The sequence below is a fragment of the Acinonyx jubatus genome, chromosome A1 (assembly GCF_027475565.1).
Source record: "Acinonyx jubatus isolate Ajub_Pintada_27869175 chromosome A1, VMU_Ajub_asm_v1.0, whole genome shotgun sequence".
NCBI classification, from domain to species: Eukaryota; Metazoa; Chordata; class Mammalia; order Carnivora; family Felidae; genus Acinonyx; species Acinonyx jubatus.
This window is the reverse complement of record NC_069380.1, coordinates 139,795,499-139,817,492: the sequence shown is the minus strand read 5'-3', so window position 1 is coordinate 139,817,492 and position 21,994 is coordinate 139,795,499. Positions and strand designations below refer to the sequence as shown.

The window sequence follows — 21,994 nt, the reverse complement described above, 5'->3', positions numbered from 1 at the left end:
AATAGAAGTAATGACAGTAAGCATTCTTATCTCATTCTACATTTCAAGGGAAAACTATTTCATTTAGTAAGATGTTGCTATTGGTTTTTTACTGATAATTTTTATCAGATTAAGGAATTCACTTCTTTTCCTGATTTGCTGAAAATTCTTTTTGTAAAAATAACAATGGGATGTCAATTTTATTGAGTGATTTTTCTATGTGTATTAAGATTATCATGTGATTTTTCTATTAGTAATGTTCTTAATTTTACTGATTGGTTTCAGAATGTTAGCCCAGTCTTTAATTTCTACAACAAACATGTCTTGGTTGTGATCTATTATCTTTTCTATACATTGTTGGATTTTGTTTGGTAATATTTTTTTTGTTTTGGATTTCTAAATTATGTACATGATCAATGAGATTGGTAATTTTCCTTTTTCCTTTCTCAAAATACTATTATGGGAACTGAGGACATGATAGAGGAATGCTTAGAATTCACTTGGAAAAATAAGGTGTTAGTAAATAAATGACATTAGGAAAATGGATCTTTTCTATAGAAAAAAAATTAAATTTAATATGAATTCATTTATCAGTTTTCATTTATATTTAGTATTATTTTATAATTAGCTTCTGAAGTATTTTTTTTCCACTAAGCATTGTCATTTCTAAAGCAGAAGTTTACTTAACTTCATATCGTCCAGTTTTATTTAGCCAAAGTGCATTTTATCAGAATTGAGTAAGATCTAAATACTAATGTGGTGACTGTCTGACATAATGAAAGGAGTACCTGAATTTCTGGCAGAATTAGACTAAACAAGCCATATTCATATTTTCCATATCATTTTATAGTAAGGTTCCAATTTCAGTGTTGACCTTTCTTTTGATGTTTTATATATTTTCCTCAGGCTATCATATATTTTAATAGTTTAAAACAGAAGGGAAATGTTTTAACACAACATATGGTATTTATTTCAAAAGCCAATTTATAAGCAGATCCATTTCTGGTAAATTAACTATGAGATAGAAAAATGTAAAGAGTAATAAATAGTCTGTGATTCATAACGATTTAAACTTAGACCCATTCATTAGGGCTTTATAAGTAATGATATGATGTTGAAAAATGCTGTTGGTCAAATAACTTTAATATTAGGACTTTAATATGTGAGGCAGTGGTTCTTACACATTAGTGTGTAGAGTAACCACTTGAGAAAGCTGTTAAAAATGAATATCCACATAAACTGCCTGAGAGATCCCAGGCACAGGTTTTTAGACAAGGCTAGAACTCTTCATTGGTAACAAGCACCCATGTGAGAGCCCTTTGACCACATTTTGGGAAAGATGGGGAAGGAGAATCAGGAATCTACTTTCAAGTTCTTCTTTTGACAAGTAGCATTTCCATTTTCCTCCTTTTTTGCTCTAAAAATTCAAAGAGGGAGGTAGTTGACATGGACATTGGCCAGGGTGGATAGAACGAGAAATACCAACTCCCTATATACTCTTTATCCTAAGGTTTTTTAAGGTATATTTGTTTATTTGAAGGTCTCTGTCATTTTATGCAGTGACTTGATCCAAAAACCTGGGTGTTTGGTCCAACTTTTCAAACATTATCTCTGAATCTTGAATACCAAAACTGTAAGTTGGTCTAATTCACAGTGGTGCAGTAATGCTGAAATGAAATCACATAGGTAAAATAAATGTGATGCATTTAGAAAATCATACCTTCATTATTAGATTTCATTTATTAAATATAATTAAAATATTCTAAAGATAAATGTCTATATTTTTGAATATAGGTAATTTTAAAAATTATTGAAAAAGGAGTCATATTACTATAAACTCTAAATAATATTTTGAATTCACATCCTCTTCCTGACCAGTGTATTCACAAATCTTTGATTGCTTGATGAACTAGGTGTAACCAGAAAGACTCACTTCACCAGCCAGAATAACAGAGATGATGATATCTTTTCTATTTATTTAATCACTTGATCCCTCCTCTATATCCATTAACCATATAAGGCAGCAGCCCAGAATCTTCCTTTCAGGATATCTTTTGGCCAGTTGTCCCATATTTCTGGATATTACTCAGGTCCAAAGTTGTGGAGCTGCTTCCAAACACGAGGTGGCGAGCAGTGGAACATTCTCATCAGATGATTGTTGGTTGCTGATTCAGGGTTGCCATTGCCTCGGTTTCCAGAGGTTGATTTCTTGTTTTCCAAAAATTTGGGAATTTTCAAGTTATCTTTTAAAAATACTGTCATTTGGCTTAGTTACATTGTAGTCACAGAATATCTCTCTGTGATTTCATTTCTTTGAATTTGTTGAGACTTGCTTTTCAGCACATGCTCAATTTTTTTTAAATTCATTTTCATGTTAGTTAACATACAACATAGTCTTGGTTTCAGGAGAGAACCCAGTGTTTCATCTTTTATATATGACACCCAGTGCCCATCCTGAAAAGTGCCCTCCTTAATACCCATCACTCATTTAGCCCCCTCACCCCTACACCAACCCTCAGTTTGTTCTCTGTATTTAAGAGTCTCTTATGGTTTGCCTCCCTCTCTGTTTTTATCTTATTTTTCCTTCCCTTCTACTGTGTTCATCTGACAAAGCAGGCAAGAGTATCCAATGCAAAAAAAAGTCTCTTTAGCAAATGGTGCTGGAGGAACTGGACAGCAACATGCAGCAGAATGAAACTGGACCACTTTCTTACACCATTCACAAAAATAAATTCAAAATGGATGAAAGACCTAAATGTAAGACAGGAAACCATCAAAATCCTAGAGAAGAAAATAGGTAGCGACTCTTTGACCTCAGCCACAGCAACTTTTTACTTGACATGTCTCCGGAGGCAAGGAAAATAAAAGCAAAAATGAACACTTGAGACCTCATCCAGATAAAAAGCTTCTACACAGCAAAGAAAACAATCAACAAAACTAAAATGAAATGGAATGGGGGAAGATATTTGCAAATGACATATTGGATGAAGGGTTATTATCTAAAATCTATAAATAACTTAGCAAACTCAACACCCAGAAAACAAATAATCCAGTAAAGAAAGGGGCAGAAGACACGAATAGACACCTTTACAAAGAAGACATCCAGTCACATGAAGGCAAACAGACACATGAAAAGATGCTCAACATCACTCATCATCAGAGAAATATAAATCAAAACCATAATGAGATACCACCTCATACCTGTCAGAATGCCTAAAATAAACAACTCCAGAAACATCAGATGCTGGTGAGGATGTGGAGAAAGGGGAACCCTATTGCACTGTTGGTGGAAATGCAAACTGGTCCAGCCACTCTGGAAAACAGTGTAGATGTTCCTCAAAAAATTAAAAATAGAACTACCTACAACCCAACAATTGCACTAATAGGAATTTATCCAAAATTTATACAAAAATGCTGATTCGAAGGAGCACATGCACCCCAATGTTTATAGCAGTGCTGTCAACAATAGCCAAATTATGGAAAGAACCCAAATGTCTATCAATTGATAAATGGATTAAGAAGATGTGATGTGTATGTATACACACACACACACACACACACACACACACACACACACACAATGGAATACTACTTGGCAATGAAAAAGAATGAGATCTTTCCATTTGCAACAACAAGAATGGAACTGGAGGGTTTTATGCTAAGCAAAATAAGTCAGAGAAAGATGGATATATGATTTCACTAATTGTGGAATTTGAGAAACTTAACACATGCTTAATTTTTTAAAATGTTCTGTATGCATTTGAAAATTCATTTGAGCTGTTGTGAGGATAATCTGATCATATCAATCAGCTCAAGTGTCTTTTTGATTAAATTGTATATATATATATAGTCTATATATTCTATCAATTTCTATTCATGATTGTCAATTTCTATTCATGATTTTACCTCTAGTTCTAAATTTTTGCTTTATATATTTGAGGTCACATTATTAGGTGCACACAAATTTAGAATTGTTGCATCTTTCATATGAATCAAGCTTTTTATTCTAATGAATTATCCCTCTCTATTTCTAATATTGCTTTTTTGTCTTAAATAATTTTTTGCCTGGTATTACTCCAAAGACACTAGCTTCTTCTTTGCAAGTGTTTGTATGGTATATGTTTTTCTTCCATGTACTTTTAATACTTTTATATTCTTTTTAATACATGTATATTTTGAATAGCACAGAGTTAGGCTTTGTTTTTTGATCCGGTCTGACAATATTTTTGCTAGAACATTTAGCCACTTATATTTATTTCTCAAAATTATGGGTATCTCTGCTCTGCTGAGGTGACCTAGAGTTAGGCTTTTATTAAACTAAAGCTTATGGAATGGCCTGAGATATTTACAGAAGGCTTAAGTTTTCCAGTTGTGTTGTAGCTATCTTGAGAAAATTTCCTTATTTTTTAAAAATATTCTGAAAAAGGAAGGAGTTTCAAGCTGAGATTTAAAGAATAATTAGATTCCATAAAAGAGATTACTGTTAGAAGCACTGGCTAAGAAAGTAACCGTATGAACTCTACAAATATAGCCAGGGGCACTTGGGTGACTCAGTCAGTTAAGCGTCTGACTTTGGCTAAGGTCGTGATCTTTCAGTCCGTGAGTTTGAGCCCCTTGTCAGGCTCTGTGCTGACAGCTCTGAGTCTAGAGTCTGCTTTGGATTATGTGTCTCCCTCTCTCTGCCCCTCCCCTGCTAACGGGCTCTCTCTCTCTCTCTCTCTCTCAAAAATAAACATTAAAAAATAAATACAGCCAAACTCAATCTTCAGTTTCGCATTGCCACAGAAAAGAAAATACTAGGCCTACTGAGTTATGAATACAGCTGTATGAATCACATACTGCTATATATATATATATATATATATATATATATATATATGTATACATACACATAACAAATGTGGTTTTATCTGTAATATAAAAAGGGTCTTTTTAATGGGGCTTTACTGTAATTTTAATAGACTGGAGAAAGTAATGAGAGCCATAATTTATGTGTATTGGGGTGAAAAAGCAGGAAGGATATCTGAAGTAATCATTGAAGTGTTAAAAATATATCAAGGCTGGGATGAGGATTGGGGAGGTGTGCCTGAAGTTAATGACTTATGTATAAGGCCCTTGTAAGTAAGGTACAAGTTCAGAATAGAAATTGTAAAAAGCAAAAGAAATAGTATTGCTAAATCGAAATGTTGAATACTGTTTTGTAGTGAATCAGAAATAAATATTTTAAAGGACTGGAATAACTGTAAACAAATTAGATATTAGATGTTATTAAGGAATCATTGTTAATTTTGTACATGTGACCATATTGTGGTGATAGAAGAAATTGTCTTTACTTTTCACTCACACACATAGAAGTATTTAGGATTGAAATGACATAGACACAATGTCAGGAGTTTACTTTAGAATTTTGTGGTAACTGAAAGAAAAAAAGGAAATAAAGCACATGTATCAAATCTTAAAAACTATTGAATTTAAAAAAATTTTTAACGTTTATTTATTTTTGAGACAGAGAGAGACAGAGCATGAACGGGAGGGGCAGAGAGAGGGGGAGACACAGAATCTGAAACAGGCTCCAGGCTCTGAGCTGTCAGCCCAGAGCCCAACACGGGGCTCGAACTCACGGACCGTGAGATCATAACCTGAGCCGAAGTCGGACGCCCAACCGACTGAGCCACTCAGGCGCCCCAAAAACTATTGAATTTGATCAATAGGTTATATGAGTGCGTATTATGCTACTTTCTCTATTTTGGTGTATGTTTGAAAGTTGTAACAAAACTTTAAAGAAAAAATACATTCCTGGAAAGGTACTGTATCACCTTAATATTAAAAAAGTGTATATGTTTTCATGATGGATAAAATTTTTATGAGATTTTTTAAGTCACTGGAGGCTAGAAAATGAGTCAGAGAATGCTAAGGATGATGCCTGCTGGAATTTGTTGTAGTGGAGTGAACACTGGTTTGGTTATAAGCTTCAGACTATTACTAATGAATGAGCTCCACCCCGTTTGGCAAGACATTTACCATTCTGGCCTCAGGAGTTTTTGTTAAGATGGGACATTGGCCTAAATGAGCTTAAAGTTCTTTGTAGGTCCTGTTATCTATGGTTCTGATGAACTGCATGTATAGTGGGCTTGTTGGAATTTTTTGTTTACTTGAATTGGTAATGTGTATAAGATATAAGGTGTTCCAACTGAGGCCCTCAGAATTCTGGTGGTTTTAAGGAACTCCTTCAAGTTGAAGGAAGAATGCTGAGTGATCAAGCACCAAGTCAGTAGAACAGTTCATCTCTATTTTTTAAAATTCCTGTTTTGGGGCGCCTGGGTGGCTCAGTCGGTTGGGCGGCCGACTTCGGCTCGGGTCATGATCTCGCGGTCCGTGAGTTCAAGCCCCGCGTCGGGCTCTGTGCTTACAGCTCAGATCCTGGAGCCTGTTTCAGATTCTGTGTCTCCCTCTCTCTGACCCTACCCCGTTCATGCTCTGTCTCTCTCTGTCTCAAAAATAAATAAACGTTAAAAAATAAAATAAAATAAATAAATAAATAAATAAATAAATAAATAAATAAATAAAATTCCTGTTTTTTGTTTTTGTTTGTTTGGTTTTAGAGTTTTTTGCCAACTTATTTTTTTTAATTCCTGGGAAGAGTTGGTCTTTCTGTGCCCACTGTGTATGTACAGTTCTTTTTATAGCTCTTACTCTCTTATACTGCATGTGCTTTCCCACAAGACAGTGAGATCCTTAAGGTAGGGATTTTATTTTTCATTTTTGTATCTTGAGTACCTAGCACACATCTAGCATGCAAAAGGGCATAATATATATTTGTTGATTGAACAAATGCATGCATGTATGAATAAAAAAATTTTTTTTAAATTTTTTTTTTAATGTTTTGATTTATTTTTGAAGGAGAGAGAGAAAGACAGAGCATGAGCGGGGGGAGGAGCAGAGAGAGAGGGAGACACAGAATCAGAAGCAGGCTCCAGGCTCTAAGCTGTCAGCACTGAGCCCGATGTGGGGCTCGAACCCACAAACTGTGAGATCATGACCTGAGCCGAAGCCGGATACTCAAGCGACTGAGCCACCCAGGCACCCCTGAGTGAAAGAAAGTAAAGGAATCTTGTGGCATTTAATTTAATGTCATGATACATAATGAAAACAACATGAATATGTCTTCACTATTAAGTTTAGCAAATTTGGTCTTTTTAGTGGAGTTCATTTATCTTGGCCTGCTCACTCTCCCTATTGCTTGCCTATTCCATCCTTACCAGTAATCCTCAGCAGTACATTGTCTCCTGAAGGAGTAATTTGATCAGAGAGCATTAAGTTGTATACTCCCCTCATCACCTGAGTTCCTTTAGCTATAGTTCCAAAACTAGGACTGATGGAAAGGGGGTTTGGAAGCCATTGGTGAATTGTGGTATATCTTCCTAGAGGGTAGATTTTGCACAAATATTTAGGAAAGTGCAGTGTAAATGGGAGATAGTTTAGAACATTGTTTTATATTAAAACAAACGCAAATGTATTATCAAATAGAACATTCAGGTAACACAAATTCTAAGATACATCTTTTTTTTTTTAATGTTTATTTTTAAGAGATAGAGAGCACACGTGCATAGAAGTGGGAGAGGGACAGAGAGAGAGAGAGGAACAGATGATCTGAAGTGGGCTCTGTGCTAACAGCAGAGAGCCTGATGTGGGGCTTCAAGTTACAAATTGCGAGATCATGACCTGGACCGAAGCTGGATGCTCAACTGACAGATCCACCCAGGCGCCCCACTAAGATGTATCTTAAGATTGTTTGGGAGCCTTTGGGGCAATGACTGTCCATCCTACCCCAACTCCTGGGTCAGTGATTTATTCTTTGCTCTGGTATTTTGGTAGAAGATGCTTGATTTGGACCAACCTAAGACATATATAAAAACTCTAGAGTAATAATAGAAAAAAGTTTATTTTATTTTTAAACTGTCACATTTTCTTTAGGAGTAACCTGATAGTTTTATCCCTGTGGATGAACACATGTACTCTGCTGTTTTGTATATGTGCTGTTGAAGCAAGCCCTCTACTCTGCTATTTTGAACTATGAAGTGTAATTTATAAAAAGTGTAAGAAAACACATTTAGTAAAATCCTAGTCAGCATATATAATTTTTTTTATAATTTGAAATACTTGTAAATTCTCCAGATAATTAGATGCCCCATTGTTATTTGATAAAATGATTAGATAATTCAAATTCTTCCTTCATTCAGATCCTTTTTTTTTTCCTTGTTTACTTAGGCTTCAAATGAGTGGGCATTTAATTCAGTCAGTATAGTCAGTATTCAATGTTCAGATCTTAGTGAACTGTGATTTGATCTTTATTCTTTATATTCCAGTTTGTTGGTGTATATGTGGATATATTCTACTCTATTTCTCATCATTACTAAGACTGTTGAACTAAGAAAGTGGCTGGTAGTCCATAGGTCTATATTGATTATAGTGACATTAAATCCAAATATTCCTAGTTCAACTCAGTTAAAAAATTACTAAGCACTGAATAATGCCAGGCACTATAATAAGCATGACACTAGTATGGCTTTCTGTAGATAGTATATAATCAATAAAGGCTTACGAACTAGAAATAGTAGTAGTAATGAGCAAAGTAGTTAAACTCTGTGCCTTCGCTCTACCATCTGCAAATTATAGTTATTTCTCCTTATCAAAGTTTAAGCAGAATAATAAATCAGATGCTTTCTAAGCCCCAGACAAATATAAAATTGATGCTAGTAAGGGGAAAAATGTTTAGATTATTCTAAAAAGTAGAAACTGTTACTCCCTTTTATTTTTCAAATGCTTGAAGTATATACCATTACTTTTATAGTTTTCCTTTTCATATGTCCCTACTACAGTTATTTGTACCTTCTCTCAAATGAGTGCTCTGCATCTGTCACCCCATTTCTTCACCAAATATCACACATTCCCTTGTAGTCTTTACTGTAACTACACTTTCAAAATCTGCAGTGACTTCCTTCCAAAATATTTCCCCATTTGCTTACACACCTCAAAATCCCTCATCTTTTTCCAGCATTTAATTCTTCTGGTCACTCCCTTTAGAAAGTTGTGTTCTATCTTGGCTTTGATGGTGCTGTAGTTTTTGGCCTTCTCTCTTGGATGGTTCTTTCTGTTTCTTTTAAAGATTCCTTTATCTCTGGCATTCTCTGTGACTGTCTTTCTTGGAATTTTTCTCTGGAATTACCTGCCATCTCAAAGGTCCAGTTTTTAGTTCTGTTTCCTTCTGGTGGATGTAGGAGAAAGAGCCATAGGAAACTAAAAATTGGAACTTTGAGATGGCAGGTAATTCCAGAGAAAAAATTCCAAGCAATCTATCTGTACATCTGCCAGGAGGGCATCTTTACACATTGTCTCAAAAGAAATTTAGCGCATCTCAGGCATTCTGCACTTCCTACTTTCACCTCTGATGCTTTAGTTACCAATAGGTCATGAAGTTCTATTGATTCTTCTGGAAAAATAACTCTTGTAATTATCTCAAACTTATTAGGAACCAAGGACTTATTCAAAGTCACTGAGCTAGTAGGTGGTCCGAGAAATAAACCTGAAATCCTAAAACCTAAAGACCAAAGGCTTATTGCTTATAAGGCTCGTAATGCCTTATCTGAAATCCTTAGTACTAGATATATTTCAGAAAATATCCTTTTGGACAGCACAGCATACATAATCGACATACTTTTATTTCTGCAGTAAAATACATGAATATTCACATGTGATAGATAAGTCAAGACTATAAAAAGCCTCAGGTTAATTTAGGTAAGTTTGTTGTTGTTGTTTCTTTTTCCCCCACAGAGTGTGGTCGGGTCAGGTGAAGTTTCGCCACCAAATGAGCTAAGAAAATTTTCAGTTTGGGGAGCTTTTTGGATTTTGGAATTAAAGATAAAGGATTGTGGACTTGGAAAATTACTCACTTGGAATTAATGTTTGTAGTTTTGATACAACATTTTTATTGGGCTGATGGGTGGTTTCTCCCCATTATTATCTAGGGAACCAAGTATTTTGTATCCTAAAGAGAATTTGGGGGGATAATAGGGAGCCTAGGGGCAATACCAATTTGTTTGGTCTAGACTCATAGCGTAGCCAGAGTCTTCTGGCATAGAAAACCTCCACAGGTTAGGGATTGAGGACTAGAAACTCAGGTGGTATTAAGGAGTTGCAGCCAGTGAGGTGTTGTGGAGGCATGGGGGATTTACAAGGATGAAGAATGTATGTTTTCAGGTAGTTATGAGCATTTTTTTAAATGGAGAGTTGCCCAGGCAACATACTTCTTTCTAATCTATTTTCTCCCCTCCTCACCTTTCTCCATTTCACTTCACTTCACCTTAGCATGCTTGCGGATTAGAGGTCTTTTATGAGTCTTTGTAGTGAGTAAGTAAGAAAAGACATCAAGTGATAAAATTGAATGAGTAATGGATTACAACTTCAATTCTAGGTTCTGGGTTTGGTCATAATTTAGTTTCCTCATCTGTGGAAAAGGAGATTTGGTGAATTATTACAAAGGCCCTTTTAAGTTCTCAAATGCTATGATTGTGTCTTGTCATTTTATCCATAATTTTTTTTAATGTTTATTAGTGAGAGAGAAAGAGACAGAGCATGAATGGGGGAGGGACAGAGAGAGAGACACACAGAATCCAAAGCAGGCTCCAGGCTCTGAGCTGTCAGCCCAGAGCCAAAGGTGGGGCTTGACCTCACAAACCATGAGGTCATGACCTGAGCTCAAGGCAGATGCTTAACCAACTGAGCCACTCAGGGGCCCCTGTCCATAATTTTTTCTTTATACTCAGCCCATCTGCCTTATCAGAATCCCTACCTCAAATTCCTGAATTTTGGTAGTCCATGGTTGCACCCAGGCTGATAATTAAGGTAGGTGGGAGCAATTAAACAAGGGCATGTAGAAACCGGGAGAATTTGAGTTGTCTGGAAGAGTACAGTTTGATGATATTTTTTCCTCATTGGAGAATGGTTATAACAACTAATCATTTTCCTGCTATATAGATGGATGGACAGAAATAAGTTTATAACAGTTATAGGTATACATTATATAGTAAGGTGTATATTAAGAACATAAAATGGAAAACGAAGTAATTATCCAATTATTTGGGACAGTATAAGATAGTCAGATATCATGACTCCAAAGATTGTAGTCCAAATAATTCCATTTGTTCAATTCTCCTGAAAACTGCTGGCTTTTTTAAAAATTAAATTCCAGTAACATCTTAGGTATTTTATATAATGCTCATCGTCTATATAATCTTAGCAATTATATTAACAAACCTACAAAGAAATAGATTTCCATGTTACAGGTGAGGAAGCTGAGATTCAAAAAGGTTAGGTAAATTGTTTAAATTCAGGGTAAGTGGCAGAAGTGGATTAATATCCAAGTTAGTCAGACTCTAAACTCCATTATCAAACCAAATTCTCTGCTGGTTTTTTTTTTTTTTTTTTTTTTAATGAAGACTATCGTTAGGTCTTGCTATGTTAAATACTACTACATATAATCCCCTCAAATATTATCTGAACCCACTTACCTTCAAGTGGCTCTTTTTAATACCTATGGCATACTCCATAATGATGGGGAATAGGGAGCAAAGTGACCTGCAGTTTTATGGGGTTCAGATGTGAAAGAACGTTTCTTTCCAGTATGGATCAGCAGCAGAGGAGGAGCGGGATGGGAGAAAGTGAGGAAAGATTTGATTACAAGGGAATAAGGCTAGTAAGTTTGGTGATGGAGATGGTCATTCTGTGTATACCAGTGTTTAAAGCACTTCTTACTTACTCAGTTGAGTTTCCAGTCTTTGAGCTCTGTTTCACTGCATGTGTGACTTTTAGGAAATTCATTTGTGGTTGATTTGGTTTTTTCATGTGGAAAATTAAGCTAACCATACTTAGATCTTACTGCCTCACAGAGAAAGTGTGAAAATTAATGGGTTAATGGTGGAAAAGAGTTTAAAGATCTTTAGACAAAAATACTGTTATCAGTCCTAGCATAGAAGCATTTGGACTCTAGAATAATGCCAAACCAATTACTAAGATATTGTCAATGCACACTTATTTATTAGAGTAGATATTTTTCACATTATATCTGTGGTTTCTAAATTAACAAATCTGATTTTATTTAATCAAAGCATTCTAAATTGGCCTGGAACCCAGTCAGAGAATGATCTCACACCCAAAGTCCAAGATAGGTAATTATCCTGGTTTTCTCTTATGATTGTTAGTTCTTCAATTAGGCATTTTTTCCCAGTGAGGCTCTGCATGGATACTCTGAAAATAACACTCTAAGAGACTTCAAGGAAAGTAATTTAGGGATCTAAATTTTTAAAGTTGTTTTTCTTTAATTTACTAAAAAATCAAAAAAGTACTAGAAAAACATATTGAAATATATTGAAAAAGTAAAGTGCTTTAATATTTTCATTGAGTAATGCAGGGTCTTAGATTAACTAACCTTCTGGAATTTTGAATGTGATACCTTTTTTGTATGTGTCTGTATATGATAGATACCAGAAAAGATTTCATATTTTTTGTTACCATGAAAGTTATAACTAAAAACTCATGAAAAAGTTAAAGTACATGCCCAGAATTGGAACATTTTTGGCATGGGCTGCATATTTAACATAAAAATACAAACTTATTTAATAAAGACGAAAAAGAAAAGATTTTTAAAAACTTGGAAATTACTTAATCTAGATGCAAACCAGGCTATTTATCAGTATTGTTTTAGGCAGAAATTTTAAATCTGCTCTAAGCTTTCACAAGAAGCTATTTTCAAGTTGAAACTTAAATAATTATGTGTCAATAAATATTTTGTTTGAATTTCTTAGTACATTAAGTTAGAGATAATTTGATACAGCAGTGGGTAGGTTAAATTTGGAAAGAACAAAGACTAAGTACTTAGAGTTAAATAGCAACCTGTACCTTCAATTTAATATAATGTTAATTACTTAGTAAAGTGAATACAAAAATTAATGTCCTATGGATTAAAAAAAAAGAGACCTATCTATAAGCTGCCTAAAGGAGAATCACATTAGACCTAAAGTCACCTACAGATTCAAAGTAAGGGGATGGAGAAACATCTATCATGGAAATGGATGTCAAAAGAAAGCCAGAGTAGCAATACCTGTATCAGACAAAATAGACTTTAAAACAATGTAACAAGAGACAAAGAAGGTCACTGTGTAACAATAAAGAGGACAGCCCTACAAGAAGATATAATAGCCGTAAATATGTATGCACCCAACATGGAAGCACCCAAATACATAAAACAGTAACAAACATGAAGGAACTAATAGATAATAATACAATAGTAGTAGGGGACTATACACTCCACTTACATCATTGGACAGATCATCTAAGCATAAAACCAACAAGGAAACACCGGCTTTGAATGACACACTGGACCAGATGCACTTAAGATATATTTGGAATATTTCATCCTAAAAGAACAAAATACACATTTTTTTCAAGTGCACACAAAACATTCTCCAGACTAGATCACATATTAGCCCACAAAACCACCCTCAATAAATTTAAGAAGATTGGAGTCATAGCATGCATCTTTTCTTACCACAATGCTATGAAATTAGAAGTCAACCACAAGAGGAGTGCCTGGGTGGCTCAATCAATTAAGCATCTGATTTTGGCTCAGGTCATGATCTCATCGTTCATGAGTTTGAACCGTGTGTCAGGCTGTGTGCCAACAGTTCAGAGCCTGGAGCCTGCTTCGAATTCTGTGTCTCCCTCTCTCTCTGCCCCTCCCTCACTCGTGCTCTGTCTCTCAAAAATGAATAAACATTAAAAATAATTAAAAAAAGGAAGTCAACCACAAGAAAAAATCTGAAAAGACCAAAAATACATGGAGGTTAAATAACATGCTTCTGAACAATCAATGGGTCAACCAAAAAAACCAAAGAGGAAGTCAAAAAGTACATGGAAACATGGGGCACTGCATGGCTCAGTCGGTTGAGCATTCAACACTTAATTTTGGCTCAAGACATGGTCTCCTGGTTTGTGGGATTGAGCCCTGTGTCAGGCTCCATGCTGATGGCACAGAGTGTTCTTGGGGTTCTCTCTCTCCCTGTCTCTGCCCTTCCCCTGTTGATGCACACATGAGCTCACTCACACTCTCTCAAAATAAATAAATAAACTTTAAAAAAAAAGTACATGGAAACAAAAATGAAAACACAACTTTCCAAAACCGTTAGAATGCACCAAAGTGGTTCTAAGAGGGAAATTTATAGCATTACAGGCTGACCTCAAGAAGCAAGAAAAATATCAAATAACCTAACCTTACGCCTGAAGGAGCTAGGAAAAGAACAATAAACAAAAACTTAAGCCAGCAGAAGGAAGGAAATACTAAAGATTAGAGCAGAAATAAATGACATAGAAACTAAAAAACAATACAACAGATCAATGAAAGCAGGAGCTAGTTCTTTGAAAAAATCAATAATATTGATAATTCTCTAGCCAGACTTATCAAGAAAAAAAGAAAAAGGACTCAAATATCAAATAAGAGAGGAGAAATAACAACCAACACCACAGAAATACAATAAGAGAATATTATGAAAAACTATATGCCAACAAGTTGAACAACCTTGAAGAAATTGGTAAGTTCCTAGAAACATAAACTATGAAAACCAAAACAGGAAGAAATATAAAATTTGAACAGACCAATAACCATCAAGGAAGTTAATCAGTAATCAAAAAACTCCCAACAAACAAAAGAGCAGGACCAGAAAACTTCACAGATGAATTCTACCAAACATTTAGAGAAGAGTTAATACTCATTCTTTTCAAACTATTCCAAAAAAGTAGAAAAGGAAGGAAAACTTCCAAATTCATTCAATGAGGCCAGCATTACCCTGATACCAAAACCAGATAAAGACTCCACAAAGAGAGAGAGAGAGAGAGAGAGAGAGAGAGAGAGAGAATTACAGGCCAATATACATGATGAACATGGATGAAAAAATCCTCAATAAAATAGTTACAAACAGAATTAAACAATACATTAAAAAAATCATTCACCACAATCAAGTGGGATTTATTCTTGGATTGCAAGGGTGGTTCAGTATTCACAAATCAATCAACATGATATACTACATCAGTGGGAGAAAACATAAGAATCATGCGATCCTTTCAGTAGACATAGAAAAAGCATTTGATGAGGTGCCTGGATGGCTCAGTCAGTTAAGCGTCCGACTCTTGGTTTTGGCTCAGGTCATGATCTCACGATTTCATGGACTTGAGCCCGGAGCCTGCTTGGGATTCTCTCTTTTTCCCTCTCTCTCTTCCCCTCCCCTGCTCACATGCTATCTCTGTCTCTCTCAAAAATAAATAAATAAACAAAAAAAATAAAAAACATTTGAAAACATACAACATCCATTTATTATTTTAAAAAATCCTCAACAAAGTAGGTTTTGAGGGACATACCTCAATATAATAAAGGCCATATATGAAAAACCCAGAGCTAACATTGTCCTCAGTGGGGAAAAACTGAGAGCTTTTCCCCTAAGTTCAGCAATAGGGCAAATGTTCACTTTCACTACTTATATTCAACATAGTTTTGGCAGGCCTAGCCATAGCAATCAAACAACACAAAGAAGTAAAAGGCATCCATATTGGTAAAGAAAAAGTAAAACTTTGACTATTTGCAAATGACATGATACTTTATGTACAAATCCTGAAAGACTCCACCAAAAACCTGCTAGAACTGATACATGAATTCAGTAAAGTTGCAGGATACAAGATTAGTGTGCAGAAATCTATTGCATTTTATATACCAGTTATGAAGAAGCAAGAAAATAAATTAAGGAAATAATTCCATTTACAATTGCACCAAAAAAATAAGATACTTAGGAATAAACCTAACTAAAAAGATCTATATTCTAAAAACTATAAAACACTTATGAAAGACATTGAAGATGACACAAAGAAATGGAAAGACATTCTATGATCATGAATTGGAAGAACAAATATCATCCATACTGCCCCAAGCAGTCTACACATTTAATGCAATCCCTGTCAAAATACCAACAGCAGTTTTCATAGACCTGGAAGAAACACTTCTCAAATTTTGTAGTTAAGTTTCTTAAAAGACCCCAAATAGTCAAAACAATCTTGAAAAAGAAAAGCAAAACTGGAGGCATCCCAATTCTGGACTTCAAGTTATATTACAAAGCTGTGGTAATCAAGACAGTATAGTACTGGCACAAAAACAGACACATAGATCAGTGGAACAGAACAGAAAACCCAGAAATGGACCCACAGCTATATGGTCAACTAATCTTTAACAAAGCAGGAAAGAATATCCAATGGAAAAAAGTCTCTTCAACAAATGGTATTGGGAAAACTGGACAACGACATCCAAAACAAAGAAACTGGACCACTTTCTTCCACCATACACAAAAATAAATTCAAAATGGATAAGAGTCCTAATAATGTGAGACAGGAAACCATCAAAATCCTAGAGGAAAACACAGGCAACAACTTCTTTGACCTTGGCTGTTTGCGACTTCTTACTAGATAGGTCTCCTGAAGTAAGGGAAACAAAAGCAAAACTAAGCTATTGGGACTTACTCAAGAATAAAAGCTTCTGTGTAACAAAGGAAACTATCAATAAAATTAAAAAGAGGCCTTTGGCATGGGAGAAGATATTTGCAAATGACATATCTGATAATGGGTTAGTATTGAAAAATATAAAGAACTTCTAAAACTCAATGCCCCAAAAGCAAATAACCTAATTTAAAAATGGGCAGAAGATATGAACAGACATATCTCTAAAGAAGACATTCACATAGCCAACAGACACATGAAAAGATGCTCATCATCACTTAGCATCAGGGAAATCCAAATCAAAACTAGAATGAGATATAACCTCACACTGATCATAATGACTACAGTTAACAACACAGGAAACAACTGGTGTTGAGGGTGTGGAGAAAGGGGAACTCTCTTAAACTGTTGGTGGGAATGCAAACTGGTGTAGCCACTCTAGAAAGAAATGTGGAGGTTCCTCAAAAAATTAGAAATCGAACTACCCTATGGTCCAGCAATTGCACTACTATTTACCCAAAAGATACAAAAATACTGATTCAAAGGGATACATGCACCCTGATGTTTATAACAGCATTGTCAACAATAGCTAATTTATGGAAAGAGACCAAATGTCCATTGACTGATGAATGGATAAAGAAGATATAATTCTATCCATTCTGCTGCTTAACTTCTTTCCATTCTTCAGACCTCAGTTCAAAGGTCACATCTTTTTTTAAGTTTATTTTATTTTTTTTTTTAGTAATCTCTGCATCCAACTTGGGGCTCAACTTCACAACCCCAAGATCAAGAGTCTCACTCTCTTCCAGTTAACTGAGTCAGCCAGGCACCCCCAAAGGTCACATTTTTAATTAATGATGCTTATCTTAACATATCACTCCATGTCAGTCAGGTTACCTTATTGTTTGCTTTCATAGAACCATGCTCCTTTCTTATATAGCACTAACCATAAATGTAGCTATTTCATCATCTTTTTCACAAGGCTATAAAATATAAAAGCTCTGTGAGTACCAATACCATGTCTACCTACTTTTGCTTATCATTATATAATCTTATCATTATATAACCTTCTAACATTATAGACATTAATATTCAACAAATATCTATTGACATGCCACTAAGTGCCAACAAATATAAATTTCTTGAATAAGGGATCCTCATTTTTAAGGGTCATTTGACAATCTTTCTGATATATATTATCATATTTTAACCACTCCCTATTATTGGATATTTAGATTTTTTCCAATTTGTCACTATTATGTAATAACATGAAGACTGTTTAGATTGTAGTAATTGGAAAAGACAGGGTACAAAAGTGAATGTACAGTGTGATTATGTGTAGAAATAAATGTACAGAAAGAAAGGTTGGAAAGGAACCATGAAAATGGTAAGAACCATGTAAATTATGGTAAGATTGTAGGTGCTCTTTCCTTTCATGTTTTCCCAATTTTCTTTAATTGTGCTATAATTTTAGGAAAAAATTTTTAAGAAGTGCTATTTTTCCATTATGCTAATATATAAAACTATTAGCATAACTCATGTAGGTAAACTTTAACTCTTACAGTAAAAGAAAGAAAAAAATTAAAGTTTTTGTAAAGCAAGATAAAGAAAATAAATTATTAAGCAGTCATTGATTGATAAAAGCCATCTGTGGGCATGTGCAAAGGGTATAAAAATTTGGCTATTCCCAGGGTAGAGGGAGGAAGGTCTTTTTGTAATCAAAGGAGCTAGAAAAATGGGCTCATGAACATTTAAAAAGCATACTTAAAATCTGGCAACTACTGTGTGGAAATTATTGAATTTTGGGAAATTGTTCTTTTAATGTATGTTTAAATTTTTATAAAGGAAAAAAGGTATAAATAGCCCTTTTAAAGGACTAGTTTCAAAAAAAACTAAGCAACTTCTTTATGTCATCTTTAATATTGTGTGCAAAATAATTTCTGTTCATTCAGTGTAAGGAGGAAGAAGGCAGGTGGATGAATGAGGAATAGTAATTTAGTTCCCAGGGAAACCCTTTGCTAATTGAAGAAAAAGATCATTTTAGGATCTGTAGATATGGCGCTGTATCTAGACAACTGTGAATTTTTCTGCTGTTATTTTCTAATCTTGGAAGGAAGAAGTTGCATAACAGATTTTAAGTTTAAGAGCTAATTTAGTTATATGGTAAATGCTGATCACTAGCAACATTAGAAAGGCAATGCCAATGAAGAATTCAGGCTATCACGAGCAGGTGCACAGATCTGTAGATTGCCAAGCAGTAATAAGATATCAGACTCTATGACTTAGGCTCTGGAATCTTTATAAAGTTTCATTAGTTAGGGGTTAACAGAAAAAGCTATGTACAAAAGTACATATGATATATAGTTGACAGGAAGTTGATCACTGCAAGAATATAGAAGTGGAACAAATTCGTATATATTATTATATACCAATCACTTAAGTGTGTTTTAGCCAACATCTATGAAATAAAATCATAATTACTTAAAGGAGCCTTTACTTTCAATCAATAAGAAATTTATAAACCTTTTTATTATGCCTTAATCAGAAATTTTCCACTGCTACTTAAGATTCCCTAGGGGTTTGAAACAAGCCTTGGCACACAGCAAGAATATTATATGTGAGTGTTCAATATGATAATGTATTTATATATTAATTACTGGCTTCTATTTTCAGAATTTTAATAAGGCTTTTACTCCTAGGAAAGTTGGGGTCACAAGCTCAATTTTATTATTTATTTAGTTTTTTAAATGTTTATTTATTTTCAGAGAGTGAGAGAAAGAGATGGAAGAGAGAGAGAGAGAAAGTGCAAGCAGGGGAGGGGCAGAGAGAGAGGGAGAGAGAATCCCAAGCAGGCTCTGTGCTGCCAGCTCAGAGCCCAACGTGGGGCTCGATTTTATGTCCTAAAAACTTCACATTGTTCTTGGTCTCTTTGTAACTACTCCCAGCATGCATACTCATGTGTGTGTATGTACACACACAATTACAGAGCATGGCTTTTCTGAACTTTTGGCACATCTTAAAATCATCTGGTGAATTTTTAAAAATCTGGTGCCCAGGTTGCTCCCTATCCCAGTTACATATATTCTGGGTGGAATCTACTATAATTTTTTGAAGCTCTCCAAGTGATTCTAGTGTGTTACAAAGTTAAGAATTACTATAATTAAAAGGGATTATGAACAATTACTGTTCTAGATGAGCAAGTAAACCAGAAAAATTATAAATTCATTTTAGGTTTTCCTCATTTAGCCTAGCTAAATATATAATACTCTTGTTCTGTATTGACAGTTACTGGCTAGTATGCTCAATGGAATATTTTATTCATTGATTAACTTTCTGGGGGCGCCTGGGTGGCTCAGTCGGTTAAGCGGCCGACTTCAGCTCAGGTCACGATCTCGCGATCCCTGAGTTCGAGCCCCGCGTCGGGCTCTGGGCTGACGGCTCGGAGCCTGGAGCCTGCTTCCGATTCTGTGTCTCCCTCTCTCTCTGCCCCTCCCCCGTTCATGCTCTGTCTCTCTCTGTCTCAAAAATAAATAAAACGTTAAAAAAAGATTGATTAACTTTCTGAACCCCTAAGGATGGTAGAAGTGGAATAGGTGGTAAAGTAATTATAATACACATTACCTGTTACTGATTTATGAAGTGTCTTAAATGTGCTCATCTATAGTATTAATAATTAGGGTGGCTTGTGGGTAAGAATACAAACTTAAGTAATTCTTCTTGGTAACCTAAATGGAGATTTAGTATCTGAGAAGTTTTATGTACCAGAATTCTAAACAGGCACAGTGATAGTAACAATAAAGCAATTAAGGTCATCTATTCTTGCAACTTTCTAGCTGCTGACAGTGAACTAACCTAAGCTGACCTTTACTAATAGAACTGCACATGTGATAGAACTGTGGATAGATGTTTGAACAGATTCATATTGCTAAAGATTACTCCACGGGATACACAGAAAATAAAAATTCTTTGCTTGTGTTGTTCAGAGATTTAATGTGATACACTATTGCCTGACTGTGGTTGATTAATAAGCCATTAAATAAAAGTCTGAAGCTCATTCACACAATGGAAAATGTTATGGTGGATTTCTATCATCACCAATGCACTCATTACAAATCCTGTAATTATGAATGAAAAGCCATTAGAGATAGAGACCAAGAACTTCGTTTAAAATTCTACATTCTGCTTAATTCCATGAAGTATACAATACACTCTTTAGTAGGAATACAAATTCCTTAGCTGAACAATTCCTTGTTTGAGTGAGAGCTCAGGATATACTGGTGCAATGGAGTGTGTTGAAAAAAGGTCACCTGGAGAAAAGGAACTGGTTGTATTTGTTAAAGGGGAAATAAAAAAGAGCTTTAAATAAGAATTATGATCTAGAGGATCTTTCAGAGGGAGGTTCTAAAAATTATAAGTGATACTTTGTTTAATACAAATCCTAATTAATAGGGGTATGATTTTTTAAATTCTTATTTAAAATCTTGAGTCAGAAAAACTGGGGTTTGAGTCGTAGCTCCATTACTTAACAGACAGCATTAACCATGATTAAGTTATTTCACATGTTTGTGACTCAGTTCTATCATCTGTAAAATGTAGCTCTTTCTCTTGCTAAACTCATAAGGAAGTAGAAAGGGATTGAAATCTGAAAATGTTAAGTAAGTTTGTAGTAAAGATTATTGTTAGCCCATGCAATGGCTATTAACCATCTTTACTGGTTTTGGCAGAACTCTAATTTTGTTTAGATATTTACCCATCTGCCATGAGGTAAATCATGAACTAATTAATGTGGTGATCCCAGTTCATACTAGTGATTTTTTTAGAAACGAGAAGGAGAACCAATCCTGGTCATTGAGATGTGTGGGGAAGTTCTTCCACAGGTTCTATTTAAGAGTTACGCACCTATGTTGGTAGAGTAGCAAGATTCAGTGACAACTTGAAGTTGTCAATAAATATCTTTAATAGCTTGAATTTTTAAAATAGCTTGATTGAGATATAAGTCACATGCAGTTTACCCATTTAAGGTGTACTACAGTTCATTGCTTTTTAATATATCTACAGATAAGTGCACATATTATTACAATTTTAGATGTGTTTATCAACCTCAAGAAAAAGTTACCATTGCTCTGACCCACTTCCCCCAGCCCTAAGCAACCACCAATCTACTTTATGTCTCTGTAAATTTCCCTATTCCGTGTCATACAGTAGGTGGTCTTTTGTGACTGGCTACCTTCCCTTAGTATAATATTTTCAAGGTTCATCCATGTTGTAGCATGTATCAGCATTTAATTCCTATTAGTTGCTGAATAATATCCTATTTATGGATTTTCATTTTATTTATCCAATTGATGGACTTTTAGTTTTTGCTCCCTTTTACCTCTTATTAATATGTGCTATAAATACACATTTCTGTGAAGACATATGTTTTCAT

At 34.8% G+C, this 21,994-nt stretch overlaps 1 protein-coding gene across 5 annotated transcripts in view; it reads left to right on the top strand.

Annotated features, from left to right (window-relative positions):
* The window catches only part of WDR41 (WD repeat domain 41), a 188,348-nt gene that overhangs the window by 105,556 nt on the left and 60,798 nt on the right, over nucleotides 1-21,994 (top strand). The window contains exon 1 of one of the 5 annotated variants that reach the window (XM_027039596.2): nucleotides 10,730-10,881. The exons of the other annotated variants lie outside the window; for them this stretch is intronic. Within the exon in view, the coding sequence (XP_026895397.1) occupies nucleotides 10,855-10,881 (27 nt within the window). The 5' untranslated portion in view covers nucleotides 10,730-10,854. Of the gene's footprint in view, nucleotides 1-10,729; nucleotides 10,882-21,994 lie in introns of those variants that run through there. 5 annotated transcript variants of the gene reach the window in all.